Source organism: Poecilia formosa, unplaced genomic scaffold (genome assembly GCF_000485575.1).
Source record: "Poecilia formosa unplaced genomic scaffold, Poecilia_formosa-5.1.2 Scaffold2265, whole genome shotgun sequence".
Classification (NCBI taxonomy): domain Eukaryota; kingdom Metazoa; phylum Chordata; class Actinopteri; order Cyprinodontiformes; family Poeciliidae; genus Poecilia; species Poecilia formosa.
In genome coordinates this window covers 4999-19924 of record NW_006802204.1, presented here as the reverse complement: position 1 = coordinate 19924, position 14926 = coordinate 4999, and the positions used below count along the sequence as shown (strand labels likewise).

At 38.5% G+C, this 14926-nt stretch overlaps 2 protein-coding genes across 2 annotated transcripts; both read left to right on the top strand.

Moving 5' to 3' along the window:
- The first annotated feature begins 175 nt into the window (after positions 1–175).
- On the top strand, positions 176–8257 carry LOC103133113 (semaphorin-3F-like). The gene is made up of 9 exons (XM_007544882.2): positions 176–252; positions 1789–1933; positions 2047–2269; positions 2416–2504; positions 2910–2951; positions 3561–3718; positions 3849–3916; positions 4002–4135; positions 4896–8257. Exons 2-9 carry the CDS (start codon positions 1826–1828, stop codon positions 5322–5324), a joined length of 1251 nt encoding a protein of 416 aa, XP_007544944.2. The 5' UTR covers positions 176–252; positions 1789–1825; the 3' UTR covers positions 5325–8257.
- A 1511-nt stretch (positions 8258–9768) lies between these two features.
- LOC103133111 (guanine nucleotide-binding protein G(t) subunit alpha-1) lies at positions 9769–13440 on the top strand. Its single transcript, XM_007544880.2, has 9 exons — positions 9769–10035; positions 10985–11027; positions 11109–11250; positions 11338–11495; positions 11573–11701; positions 11786–11915; positions 12007–12160; positions 12379–12595; positions 12680–13440. Exons 1-8 carry the CDS (start codon positions 9930–9932, stop codon positions 12567–12569), a joined length of 1053 nt encoding a protein of 350 aa, XP_007544942.1. The 5' UTR covers positions 9769–9929; the 3' UTR covers positions 12570–12595; positions 12680–13440.
- Positions 13441–14926: the final 1486 nt, after the last annotated feature.

The window sequence follows — 14926 nt, the reverse complement described above, 5'->3', positions numbered from 1 at the left end:
GACCTTGTTTAATTTGAATTTGAAAGAGGGTTAAATTCAGTGCGGCACAAATCCCAGGAAGCGATCTACATTTGTGCATATACATCGAAATCATGTTTAGAACTATGAATACTTATTGTGAATTAGTAACTTTTCATAATTCATGGATGTGACTAATGTGTAATTCATGTGACTGTCTACAGGGGACGTGTATATCCAACCAACCCAAGACACGAGGAACCCAGTCATCTATGGAGTCTTCTCAGTTTCAGGGTGAGTAATGGCTTTTTTTAACTCTAATTTCAGTGTGAATGTTCGGTGTGTTTTAATGTCTGTCAGCAGTACGTGCTCATTTGCACTCAGCCGTAAGGTGTCTGCTCTTTGTAATGTTATGAGTCTGTATTGGTTTGTAAGAATCCGCCTACAAGCAGGAGACAGAAAAGTGACTGTTCAGCCCAGAGGGCGACGCCGTCCGCTGAGTCTTTTATAGAGACAGTCAGGTTTGATAGCAGGTTGTCAGTCACTGAAGGTGGACAGTGTTGTTGGGTTTTATAGATTATAGACCCAGACATTAACTACAGGATTTCCAAGAGGCTGCAAACATTTCTAAATTCAGTCAGCACGTTGGATAACAACGGCTGAAAGCTCAAAAGGATAAAAAAAATTAAGCATCGTTGCTTCTTGTTGTCTTTTGAAAGTCTTACTCTCGATAACTCTCTTGCTGTCTCAAGAATTCAAACATTTTGTCATTTTTTTAAAAATTACAATTTCCTTTTAATTCTCTTTGAACATCTCTTTGGTTCCTCCGATTTATTTTTTATCACCTGAACTGACGACAAAAATTACCAATTTGGAGTTTTCTGTCTTCAGTGACAGCCTCCTCACTAACTGTTTAAAGACCTAATAGTGCTAACTATGATCCATTCACTGACTGTTTTCCAGATTTTTCAGTTTTTGACTGATAAAACAAAGACTTGTCCAATTTCAGTCAGTTGCTGGCTTCCCAGTGCATCTCTCGTTTTCTGCTGACCTGACATATTGAATGTGTCATTTATGTCAGTATTGTTTATGTGATATGTAACAGTGAAGACTTAATGCTTCTATCCACTTATTGTTTATCTATATAGGCAAAATGGCATAATGTGTAATCCTACATAATGGTATAATGTGTGTGTAAACCTTTCAGGGATTAGTCATAGTCAGGTCAAAACTAAGTTTCTCCTTAATTGTTCCAGAAGGTTTTTCTAATGTAGATAAGATACTGACTACTCATTCATTACCTCACTTCCAAAAATACACACGAACTCTTTGAGATTTGTAAACTGAGATTCTGTCAGCGCACAGGTCAAGAAAGGTGTTCGCAAAGTCATAATAAATGCATTTTGATTAATGTGTTGGAGAAAGAAATACTGTTATTGTTGCAATCGCCATTATAGCCATTGAGAGCATTTAAGCCCAGCTGATAGAAGCACATGTGGTGCTAATGATAGGGGCTCATGACACAAGCTGCAAACATACCACACTGCTCTGCAGCAGTGAGAGCCTGTATTCTGGCGATTCTTTGGGATACGTGGGTGTTTGTATGTCAGTATGTCAGACAACTTGTCTCTGCTTGAGTCAGTCTGAGTGGTTCTGCATCGTGATGTTTCAGCAAGTTCCTGCAAACAGAGGCAGACTGAATATGTGGAAGGAAGTCAGACTGAGAAGCCACAGAGATACCTTGCAGTAATTACCTCGGGGTGTGAGTTAATCTGCATCCTGTCTTGATAATATCTTTGCAATAACTTGTGCTAATCTGTCCTCCTGCAGGTCTGTGTTCAAAGGCTCGGCGGTGTGCGTCTACTCCATGGCCGACATCCGTATGGTCTTCAACGGGCCGTTTGCCCACAAAGAAGGGCCCAACTACCAGTGGGTGGCGTACACTGGGAAAATTCCCTACCCTCGACCTGGCACTGTGAGTTCAAAAATAAAGAAAATCAATGTCCATGATATAAACCGCACCCATGGGGAAATAAAGCAAATGTCAGAGGAGCAGATTTGACATTAAAATGTTCCATCTGTCAATAGTGTCCTGGAGGTACTTTCACTCCCAACATGAAATCCACAAAGGATTACCCAGACGAGGTTATCAACTTCATGAGAAACCACCCCACCATGTACAACGCCATTTACCCGGTGCACAAGCGCCCCCTGGTGGTCAGAACCAACGTGGACTACGAGTTCACCACAATTGCTGTCGACCAAGTGAGAGCGGCTGATGGGAGCTATGAGGTGCTCTTCCTGGGAACAGGTCAGCGCTGTGAGACCAGAACATTTAAAAGTTGCTGTAAAGATCCATAGTTGAATGGAGTTTTGTGTTTATCATAAATGTTTCCAGTAAAGCTGTTTTCAGTTGAAGGTTGTATAATATGAATTGATATTTTTTTGGTGGTTCAGATCGTGGGACGGTGCAGAAAGTCATCGTGTTGCCAAGAGATGACTTACAAACAGAGGAGCTGGTTCTGGAGGAGGTGGAGGTGTTCAAGGTCGGTCACAATAAAACTGGTCCAAAAACTCCTTTTTTATTTGTCTTACTTTATACAAAGGTATTGGTCAGGCTTTTCCTGACCAATTTTGATTTCTAGTTTTCTTTGACATCTGACTGACTAATTGAGACTTTGACCACTCGACTTTTATTCAAAGGGCTACTAAATAGGGAATAATGTGCTGCAGATTAAACAGTGCGCTATTTTAAAAAACAAATATTATTATTTTGCAAATCTGTCCTTTAGTGTATAATCTCTTATTCTTTTCTTATTTTTCTATTTATAATTTATTTAGGTTTGGCTAGAGAGGCAATTTCTTCTATTATATGCTTTGACATGTTTGTCAACTTTTTTTCTGTTTTTTCTTACTTTGTGTTGATGTAAAAATTCCATCTGCCACTTCAGGTTCCCACCCCAATCACCACCATGAAGATTTCATCTAAACGGGTAAGTTACCACTCGTTTTGCTTTTGCCAGTACAGCTTAATCTGAGCCAAAGTATTTTTATTCATCCAATTAACTTAGTGGGAGCTATCTATCAGATTTATTTCATTTCCGAAATTATTCTATTCTAAGCCATTAGAAACATGACTTATGAAATGAATTTTAAATGTCAAAAAAAGACAATTTGCTCGGGTATTTGTAACCATTTTACTATAAAATGTGTTTCTAAAATGTTTTAAAACTCTCCAATACATACATTACAGAATTTATTTTTCATAGTAATTTAACGTTTAAATTTATTGGTTTAAATTAGGGACCCACGCATATCGATTGTTTGAAGCGCTCAAAGAATCTATGTTGTTGCCTTTACTTTTGTCTTTAAAAAAAAAACTTATTGGAACCTTATTTGGTTTTCATTATTCTTGGTTGTTGTTGTTTTTTTTTTGTTCTTTTTTGCTTTTTTCTTTTTTTTTTTGTTCTGCTCTTTTTTTCTGTTTTTTTGATCTTTTGTTGATCGGTTTTTGAACCGTTTTTTAATTACTTCTTCATTACTTCTGTTGTTCTTTTTTTGCTGTTTTTTGTGTGTTTTTTTTTTTTTTTTTTTTTTAATAGCAACAACTATATGTGGGGTCTGTCCTGGGTGTGACCCACCTGGCTCTGCACCGCTGCGACGTGTACGGCGAGGCCTGCGCTGACTGCTGCCTGGCCCGGGACCCGTACTGCGCCTGGGACGGCAAGTCCTGCTCCAGATACTCTGCCTCGCAGAAAAGGTGAGACCGAGACGGTCTGGACGTTTACAACCTCAGGCTCACATTATCTCTGCGGATTATTGTAGCACAGGATATTTAAGAACCGTGCTGATGCTAAGCTTTATTTTCGGCTGTTGATTCGATCTCCCAGACGAAGCCGTCGACAGGACGTAAAGTATGGAAACCCGATCCGCCAGTGCAGAGGTTACAACTCGAATGGTGAGTTTCTCTGTGGTACAAGACGGATTTGTGATGCAGTTTTCAGTACAAAAGCATTAAGCAACGTCTTTCGCATGTTTCACAGCAAATAAGAATACGCTGGAGACGGTTCAGTACGGAGTGGAGGGAAGCACAACATTCTTGGAGTGCCAGGCTCGTTCTCCTCACGTCTCTCTGAAGTGGCACCTGCAGAAGGAAAACAGCGACAGGAGAAAAGAGGTGATTAATTTTATTTCTTGTACAACAGATGTTGACTGATGTCATATAAAAGTAGTAAATGGATCTTTTACACTTTAGCTGCTAATTGTCTTATTTCAGCACTAGTTGAAATTAATTGAACTATCAGTCTTTATGACAGGATGAGGATAAGGTGTGAAAACTGGCAACAGATTTGTGATTCAGAATTTTTTTTCTAGGTTTATTTACTTTTTGGCCTACATGTAAATTGCAACGTGAGATGGAAAACGAGCACTCCATGTGAAAAACCACCCCCAGTGTAAAACATGGCGGTGGCAGCATCAGGCTGTGGGGATGCTTTTCTTTAGCAGGAACAGAAGAGCTGATCAGAGTTGACTGGAGCTAAAAACAATCCTGGAAGAAAACCTATTAAAGGCTGCAAAAGCCTGGGGACTGAGGCAATGGGTCACAAAAACCAAAGCATACAGTCAGAGTTGCACTAAAACACTTAAGTTCAAAGCATATTCCTGTTAACAGTTGGGTGTAAATTGATGTTCACATATGTTTTTTTTTTTTTTCCAGTCTGAATGAGCTAGAGCTATTTTCCAAAGATGGGCAAATTATTAAAAAATGTTATAGATGTGCAAAGATGTGTAAAATCCTAATAAAATACATTTATATTCTGGTTTGCTTTTGGAAAGCGTTGTATTCTTTTACCTTTTTAACTGATAATTAAATATTCTGTGCTACTTTGTCCGTGTCTTTCCTTAAGCTGTAAAACTTCCCTCCCTGTGCACTCCAGATTCGCTCAGAGGGTCGCATCCTGAAAACCGATCAGGGCCTCCTGATCCGCTCGCTGCAGTCCTCCGACGGCGGCATCTACCACTGCACGTCCACTGAGAAGAACTTCAAGCACACCCTGGTGAAGCTCCAGCTAGTCGTCCTGTCCAGTCGCACGGTCAACAACGTCCTTGTGGATACGGGCAACCCAGCCCTCCCCCAAATTCAGTCCAGCGCATGGACCCCGAGCGTTGGGCAGTACAAGGACCTGCTGACCATCCTCAGCCAGCCGGAGATGGGGCTGATCAACCAGTACTGCAAGGACTACTGGCAGCACGGGGACGACGGCCTCGGGGACGGCAAAGCTAAAAGCCTGAAGGAGCTGAAGGAGCAGAAGAAGCCTCGCAACCGCCGGCATCACGACGACCAGACGAATCCAGCTGAGACATGAAGAGTTTGGGTTTTCAGCCTGTCGTGTTCAAACAGCACCATTTGTCTACCTTCTAGTTTCTCCTCACAACCCTCCATTTAAGGGAAATGACTCCATTTAACAGACCCTGCAACAGAAAGCATCATTTGTATGTGACTGTTGGAAGAACAAACACAATATTTATTGTAGGTTGTACAAAGTAATTCTTTATACCTATCTAGAAAACATGTTTTTTGTGAATAGATCTGTGCAAATATTGTTATATTATTATTATTGTTATTATAATTATTAGTGTTATTGTTTATGACATTGTGTTATTATGTTGGGAATATCTTTGTTTGGTGTTTTTCTTTTTTCTTTTCTTTTTTTTTAAATAGCAACTATTACTCTGGACTTTAACGGTGTCCAGACAAGGACTGGAGTGGTTAAGCTTCCCATTTCTCTGCAATTATGTCTGAACAATTGACTGCTGGCAGTATCTAAATCCAGAATTACACCAGAAAAGCCTGGCATTTGTTAGGTAATCTCACCTGGACAGTCATTGCAAAGGTGGACACTATTGTACTGTAAATAAAACGCCATTGACGATGGTAGGAATGCCGACAAGCTGCAGCTGCAACAGCACATCACAAACTCCCAAGAACGTGAATTTTAAGCTCTTTCACAGAAGGTCGACGGACCTAAGGTGACAATTTCAAACTGCACCGTTCATATTCTTCCATGATTAGTTGCTGCCAAGTGTTTTTTGTTTGTATGTAAGCATCACATCTCAGTGTTGTGTTCTCGGCATCTTGTTATAAGCTGTTTATCTTTGGAGGAAGGGTTCTTTTAACGAAACAGAAGTGGAAAACAGAACATTGCCTTCTCTTCTCTCTCTGTGGAGATGAGTTATTCTAGCAGGCAGCTAAATGTGAGTCTGTGATTAAAAAAATATATATCTATATATATATTAGAGAAAGCACCTTTTGTTGCCAGATTGGTGATTTTTTTTTTAAATAAATCTTAGAAAAAGTTTGTTTCTAAACGTATTAAACACCCTATAAACTACAATGCTGTGGAAAAAGTATTTGCTCACTTTGTGATATTTTGTCACTTAGAGATTTCTGATCGTCAATCAGTTTTCAATATCAGTTACAAATCTGCCGAGTAAATACAGCATGCACTTTTCATTTATGGATTACTTTAGATAAAGTGAAGGAAAAATCTATCTAAACTCACCTGGCCTTTGGTGAATATAATCAGTCTTTTACATCTGTGGAGAAGATTCAGACACTTTTTGTTTGAATTCAGCCACATTGTCACATCATCTTTATCAGATTTATGTCCAGATTTGACAAATAAACTTCCTAATTTTTGAGTCTTTGAGAGATGAAGTTGTTGGTGTCTATTGGACCATTGTTCAGTTGTACGACTCGAGTGCTTGAGCTTAAGTTTTTAAAGGTTTTCTGCTAGTGAGTAAAACCTTTTATTTCATCAATTTATAGAAAAGTTCTTGAGTAGCAACACACTGAAGTGAAGTTCATGGTGCTTGTTTTGGTACCTCCTGGATGACTGATTGATTAGGTCAGCCTCTCATCCATGTTTTCCCCATGTATGGCTTTGTATTTGGTTCATTGGAGTCCAAAAGACTTCAGAATGGCTTTATAACTCTTTCCAAACTGATAGGAAACAAAGTTATTGACATTTGTTTGTCCTTGAATATCTTTAGCTCAGGGCTGGATGTTTTTTTTTTTTTGTTTTGTTTTGTTTTATGTTCTGGGCTACTTCAAAACATTTAAACATGTTTTTTTTTTTTTTTTTTTTGTAATTTTTTGGCCCTGCATAACTTTCAGTAATCACAACCTGGATATTGCACTCACCTCTCCAAAATATGTTGATTACACTTTATTAAAGGGCATAGAGCAATGTTATTATTTTGTTGTTTTGAATAGTTTTTTCTCTTTATCAAATTAAATGTCCATAAATCCACTGTCTATTCCCGCTTGCTGTTGCAATATCCCCATCAGTCATAGGGCAAAAGGCAAGGTTCACCCTGGACTGGTCATCATTACACCATTACAGAGCAACACACAGGACTAACGACATTTATGCCTAAAAGCAATTTAGAGAAACCTGTTTACCCAAGAGTCATGTTTTTGGACTTTAAGAGTACCTGGAGAGAACCTCCACTTGCATAGGGAGAACAGAAAGACTCCAGGCCAGGACCTAAACACAGTACCTTCTTGCTCCAAGGCAACAGCGCTACCAACTTCAACAAAACTGCTTAATGATCAGAAAAATGTAATACTTTTTCACAGCACTGTCGTTTTTGTTTTCTTTTCCATTCCTTCCATTTTTATGTAAATATTGGTGAAATTAATGTAATCAGTCTATACAAGTGTGCAGATTTATATTGCTATGATGACTGGTGCTGTACTTTATGTATCATCTGGTTACCAGAGAGCTCCTGCCGCTCTATTTGTCCTGGTACAGAGCCATCCTTTATTACTGGTGCCACAGACTTCACACCAACTATGGAAACGAACACCTTTACACAGTAAACATCATGATAACTTGCCAAACCTGAAGAAAAAAATCATACCACAGTCTTGAGACAGTGAATTTTAAATGTGCATGGCATGTACAGTGTATGTATGTAGTGTTTTGTCTAAACTGTTGCTGTGGATGTCTTTTTATTGTTGTGGGAGTTCGGATCCTTTTTGTTTTGGGAAATGCTGAAAGATCAGAAAGGCTGATTTCATCTTTGAGTTCTCCTTGTCAGATATAAGAAGTAGAAGAAGAAAACAGGTTTTCATATATTTCTACTGTGGGAATCTGTTTTCTCTGTATGACAGCTCTGTGAGGTAATGTATAATAAGCACACTTTGTGGTAATGTAATGACTTGTAAAAACTACTATCTTTTCTTCCTCATCAATGTTGCTAACTAATAAATTAAAGCTCTATATTTTATAATAACAAGTGTTCTCCTTTGTTTAGTCTGCATGGTGACTTTAGAGCACTTCATTTTTAATATTTATTTTTCTGCATTAGCATAGCAATTAAAATATTTCCAATTATGTTAGCATAAAATAAGAAATAAGAATCAGTCAAACCCATTATAACATCAATCTAAAAGATAAATTCATGACGTTTATATTGAGTGATTTTTAACACATTTAAAAAAGAATCAGCAAACGTCTGTATATTTCTTAATATTAGGATTTATTTAGGATCAATCAAGACTAATTACAACTTTATTATGAATCAAATTATATGCATTTAATCATGATTACTTAACTGCATTTTGTGGACTTCCTGACTGCAAATATTTACATTAGTCCAATAACAAATGTATGGATCACGTGGAGGCCTGTACTACTTTTTCAGCGTCAAAACTAGACAGAATATTTTTAATTTCTGCAGTATTCTAAAAGAGAAAGAAGGAATCCTTCAAACATGTTTAGTATGGGATTTAAGTGACATACCTTGGTTAAAAATAACACAAAGAGTATTTACTTTAAGAGTCAATTTGATGCCATCAGTTATCAATGGATTGACTCAGTAGTTTCTCTTTCAAAGACTCTGGTCCAACGTTGACACTTTCTGTCTTGTCAGAATTTAAAATTTACAGTGGACAGGATTGTATCCAATCAAAATGGGGTTAGAAGTAAAAAAATTACCTCAAAAGAGAAGCAAATACGTTTACAATCAAACTGCATCTACACCCAGTTACAGATGTTCTATGTTTTGATCCTGTGTATGCCTTCTGATCCAGGCGCTAGAGATAACACAATAATAACACTATTCTTCGGTTCCTGAGCATGTAATGAAATATGATGCTGTGATCACGAACATACACTCATGCCGCATCTTCGTGCACGCAGAACTGAAAGTGTGAGTGGATTAGGATCCTTAACCAGCTTCAGATTTAGGTCAATGAGATATGTCTGGTGAAACTGCAAAGCTCTTTAAGCACTTCAGAACTCACCCTTCAGGCTATTGGATCCCATAAGGAATGTTTGGACCCATCTTTGCATTTGTGTGTGCATATGTCTCTGTGTTTAGACTACAGGTTGATGGTCTTGACATGCATTTCCTGATTTTGTGTTGGTTCTAACAGTCTCATCACATTCTCATCCCTCTTGCAGAAATAAAACCACAATGAGTTTACCATCAGATTTCATTTTTATTTTGGTCACATCAGATACTAAACTTAGTTTTGGTAGCAAGACATGAACCAAGTTATTTTAGTTTTACTGGCTTCTCTTCTGAAGGAGCCTAAGAAGAGCATGAGATAAGCACTTGAGCCGATGTTCATCTTCCGCTGAGCGCAGCAAAGTACCCTAAAGGTTAGAGCACTCCTACAGTGATGTATGTCTGCTTCCCTTCACACCTCTGCCCTGTAGCTGTCTTGTCCTTGTGCTCCATTGGCCACCACTGGTCAGGTGGGCTGAGGGAGCCCAAAATCCTTCCCTGTGATGGGAAAAAATACTCAAACAATCCCCAGCTGCCTGCAGTTGGCGCATCAGCTGCGTGCTTGAAGGCACCGGTCAGACAGTAGCAGGCGAGCAGCCAACCGGGACCTGCTTCCATTTTCCCTGACATTTGGCTTTTGAAACAAAGGGGCCCAAGCCGGGAAAAGTAGGATGGGGGCCGGAGCTAGCGCCGAGGACAAACACTCCAGGGAGCTGGAGAAGAGGCTGAAGGAGGATGCTGACAAGGACGCAAGGACCGTCAAGCTGCTGCTGCTAGGTACAGACACCTGTTGGACAAGTGATTTAGAAGCAATGGTTTCAATACATCATGATCTGGTCAGAGCCATTCCCACACCTTAGATGGTTTTAGTGTGCTGTTTTAGTTGAGCTGTAAAATTACCTTACTGTGACTTCCTAACTTGTTTTGGTTAAAAACTTTCCCTAAAACAATTCCTGCTTTGACTTTCACAAGCAATTTTAGTTCTTGTTTAGCAATCATAAAAGCAAATGATGTTGGTTTATGCATTGTTGCAAATAACACACCTAATTAATTTCCAGGGCTGATTTTTTTTTTTTACTCTTTAAAGTCTCTAACTGTGCATGAAAAGATGCAACATATCAAGTAAGAGCTTAATAAACTGTGTCACTGAATTGCTGAGACACTCAGATAATCACGCAAGGCAATCCCTGCTAATCCTGACACAACAGGTTTTTCCGCACAAAGGGCTTAACACTGAAGGACACTGACCCTGAATCAACAAACCAAAACAGATTTATAGCACCTTCATTTTACATCTTCTGAATTTAGACTGAATGAGAGAAACTGTCAGAGTTACAGTTTATTCTATAAGCTAATAAAATACAGAGCATACAGTCAAATGTAGTTGGGCTGCTTGAAGTAATTCAGAGTTGTAATATTAGTTGACAGTTGAAAGACTGCACCATCTGAAAATACTTTGTATACACATAAGAACCTGTTTCAGACATTGTTTCATGCACTGCTTCATCCTCTCCTTATGGTGATGCAGGTCAGGGGCCAGTAAAAAAGATTAGGGCTGAAGTAAGAAGAATTATGCCACGCTTGTTGGGAACATCTTTTGGAGGATATAGTGGAGGACCTGAGAAAAACAGATGTTATTCCAACACCTTCAAATCAAAGAAAATGTTGGGATATTCTGATAAAATAGGCGAAGATATCTTCTAAAATGATTTCTTGTTTTTCATAGGGGCTGGAGAATCAGGCAAGAGCACCATTGTCAAACAGATGAAGTAAGAACTTTGTATCTAAGCAGCATTTATTCCTTCTTGTCCGAAGCTATATTCAATAGTAATGCTACACTTTCTCCACAGAATTATCCACAAAGATGGTTATTCGCTTGAAGAATGCTTGGAGTTCATTGTCATCATCTACAGCAACACCCTGCAGTCCATCATGGCAATCGTGAAGGCCATGAACACACTCAACATTAACTACGGCCACCCCGATCAACAGGTGACACCACACGTCTATATAAATCTTAGGTCAAATGTTCCAAGTTAAACTTATTGATGTGACTGTCCACCTGGGTCCTTCCTGCAGGATGATGCTAGGAAACTGATGCATCTTGCAGACACCATTGAGGAGGGAACCATGCCCAAAGAATTGTCAGACATCATTCTGCGTCTGTGGAAAGACTCTGGCATCCAGGCCTGCTTCGACAGGGCTTCAGAGTATCAACTCAACGACTCAGCTGGATAGTAAGCAACAACACATTGAAACACTGCTCATGTAATCATAAAAATAAGTCCACTGACAGAGTTTAATTTTCACACAGCTACCTCAATGACCTGGAGCGACTGGTCCAACCAGGCTATGTGCCCACTGAGCAGGATGTGCTGCGATCAAGAGTGAAAACCACTGGTATCATTGAGACCCAATTCTCCTTCAAAGATCTTAACTTCAGGTGAGTCTACGAATTATTGCTCATTAGTAGGAATTAGGATTGATCGGGCGATCACACAGCAAATTGCCTTTTGTTTTGATCCAGAATGTTTGATGTGGGTGGCCAGAGGTCAGAGAGGAAGAAGTGGATTCATTGTTTCGAAGGTGTCACCTGTATCATCTTCATTGCTGCTCTGAGCGCCTATGACATGGTGTTGGTGGAGGATGACGAAGTGGTATGACAGAGTTTACCGTTGCATCTCATAATTTATGGTAAGAAGTAAAAATCTGGGTGACTTAAAAGTTTGTTTTTTTTTTTCCTTTCAGAACCGAATGCACGAGAGTCTCCACTTGTTCAACAGTATCTGCAACCACCGCTACTTCGCCACCACCTCCATTGTCCTCTTCCTGAACAAAAAGGATGTGTTCCTTGAGAAGATCAAGAAAGCCCATCTCAGCATGTGCTTCCCCGAGTACGATGGTGAGATTTTCATGAACTACTTAGATTCTTTTTTCAATGTATAAATGACAGTATCGTTGGCAAAACATGATCTAGCTATGTGAAGAATAGACTAGCTAGCTGCAAGTAAGTTTAGCTCTTCATTTTGTTTGTGGATGTTAAAGTGGAAAAACAACTCTTCCTCATTTCATCGATGTTGTTGTCATTTATCTTTTATATCTCCCTGTTGTCCTGCCCAGGGCCCAATACTTATGAGGATGCTGGCAACTACATCAAAATCCAGTTCCTGGACCTGAACTTGCGCCGAGATATAAAAGAAATCTACTCGCACATGACCTGCGCCACAGACACAGAAAACGTCAAGTTTGTGTTTGACGCCGTAACCGACATCATCATCAAAGAAAACCTGAAAGACTGCGGCCTCTTCTAAGAGCCAAGCAGGGAAACTAAATGAAGGTGAGCAAAGTCAAAAATCATGCAAGTCTAACCGAGAGTGATTGTTCTCCTATCTAACACTTGTGTTTCTATGTTATTTGACAGGGTAGCATCTTAGCCCTGTCACATTCCTCAGATTCCTCCTCAATTCAAACAGGGAGACAGCCCTATCAAAAAGCCATCATCAAACCAGTGAATGCAAAAAACAGAAATAACATTTAATTTGCTGTGTTTAAAAACTAAACTTGTAGCTTTGACCAAAGACTCCTTGTCACTGAGACATGAAAATAATCCTGTGCAGATTTTAAGATGAATTGATTTTTTTTGTCAAACTTTTCTCATTTGCCCATCTTTGGAGATGAATGCAATCTGTAGCTTTTGTCTGCATAAACTGATTTCTTTTCAGATGTACTCATGAATAGACGCAGTGTCTCTAAGCTCAAGTAATCAGACAGCATATAATTAAAGGGCTAACAAGATGGCCTCACCACCTGCATATGCACTTCAGCATCAGTTAGACTTTAAGATGAACTGTCATTAGAAAAGGCTTTTTCTAAAGACACAAAACAGCACAATTTGTGACACCAGAAGATTATAAATTGAACTTCTGAGAGAAGCACTAGATTTTTTTTTGTCTTGTTTTATTGCAGTAGTTGAAAAAGGGCCATTGTACATAACTAATCAAATTTCTAATGGTGTGTTGTAATACTGTTAATCAATAAACTGTTAAGCTAGAGATTAATTTAACCCCAATTTGAATCTTCCTGTCAAAAAGCCTTTGAGTCAACGTATCTGTACTGAAATTCAGAGAAATATAAAAATGTACACGTTTGATTAAATTTATTAAAGCTTCTGTAGAAAACTCAGCAGTGTGTCATTTTTTTCCAGAATTAATGTCTTGTTTTTAATCTCAGGTTAATGGAAATCCCTTTTATGACTGACTGATTTAGACTCAAAAATTAGCTATTACATTTTTTTTAAATAATTTTTGTCTTGGATTGACAAATGAGAGAAAAACTGCAAGTGCTAAAATGGAATAGTTTAGAACAGTACATATTTATGTACTAGTGTGGCCAAGTCAAATTTCAGACCTAAATTGAATTTAAAATTGGCACGATTTCATGTTTTCCGATGATTCTTTGTTCGTTTGCAAAGCGCAGATACAAATTTTAGTCTCTAGATGTGGAAAAAAAGTGAATGTTTTCAGCATAAAAGGGCTAATGTCTCAGCAAAAATATATCTGTGCATTTATTTTTAGTCAGATTGATTACTGCAACAGTGTCTACAAGTCAGACAGCTGCAGCTGATCCAGAACGCTGCTGCTTGTGTTCTTACTAAAACCAGGGAAACAGAGCACATCACCCCATTTCTGTAGCTAGAGAATTGACTTTATAAATCCATGAATGGCTTAGGACCAAAATATGGTATATTATTGCATCAACTTTCTGGACCACTCAGGTCTTCCTGTTCAAATCTACTCTGCATCCCACAATTAGAGCCAAACAAAGAAAATTAATCTGGAAAACTGCAAAAACTGCTGATTTTTGCAGTTCATTTTAATCAAGGCTAAAAACTCATTTGCTTAGGGTTGCATTTGATTCATAATAACTTTAACATTCTAGACTGTTTAATTTTGAGTTTGCAAGCACTTTGTGTTGCCTTGCTGTTGAAATGTGCTGTACAAGTAAATTTGCCTTTCCTTGAGGCATAACCAAAACATAAAGGTGTAACTGAAAAAAAGGTGCTTCTAAAAAAATTACAACTGCATGTTTTATTTTTCTGATTTCTATTTGAAAGACATTTTTGAAACAAAACAGTTCCTTTAATTTTAGAATTATGCGCTACCTTGAGTTGGCCTCTAAAATATATTAAATCTTGTGGTTATGATATAAAATGTGATGAAAAAGGCATATGAACAATTTTGCAAGTCACTCCATTTGCATTTGCCTCCCTCACAAAATTCACCAGAATGGGAGGTGCATCTGTTTTCCAATACGTCAATGACCTTTGACCACTTCTGAGAACTACATGTGACTGCATCACATCCTGAAGGGAGGCGTTAGTAACGCAGATAACTATGGAGGATTTCTACTTTATTCTGAGAAAAAATGAAGTTAGGTGTAACCACATCTACATCTGAATATGCGAGACGTGACCTGGGTATTTGTCACAAACGCAGACAAAATCAAAGGAAAGCGGACCTAAACAAAGACCGCAGCAGAATTACACAGTAGCAGAAAGATAATTTCAATGTATCAAATATTTGTAAATTATATTGAGTAATATTGCATAGAAATGTACCTCAGCATTGTGAACAATATTTAATGTTGGAAACAATAATAAAATGGAAAA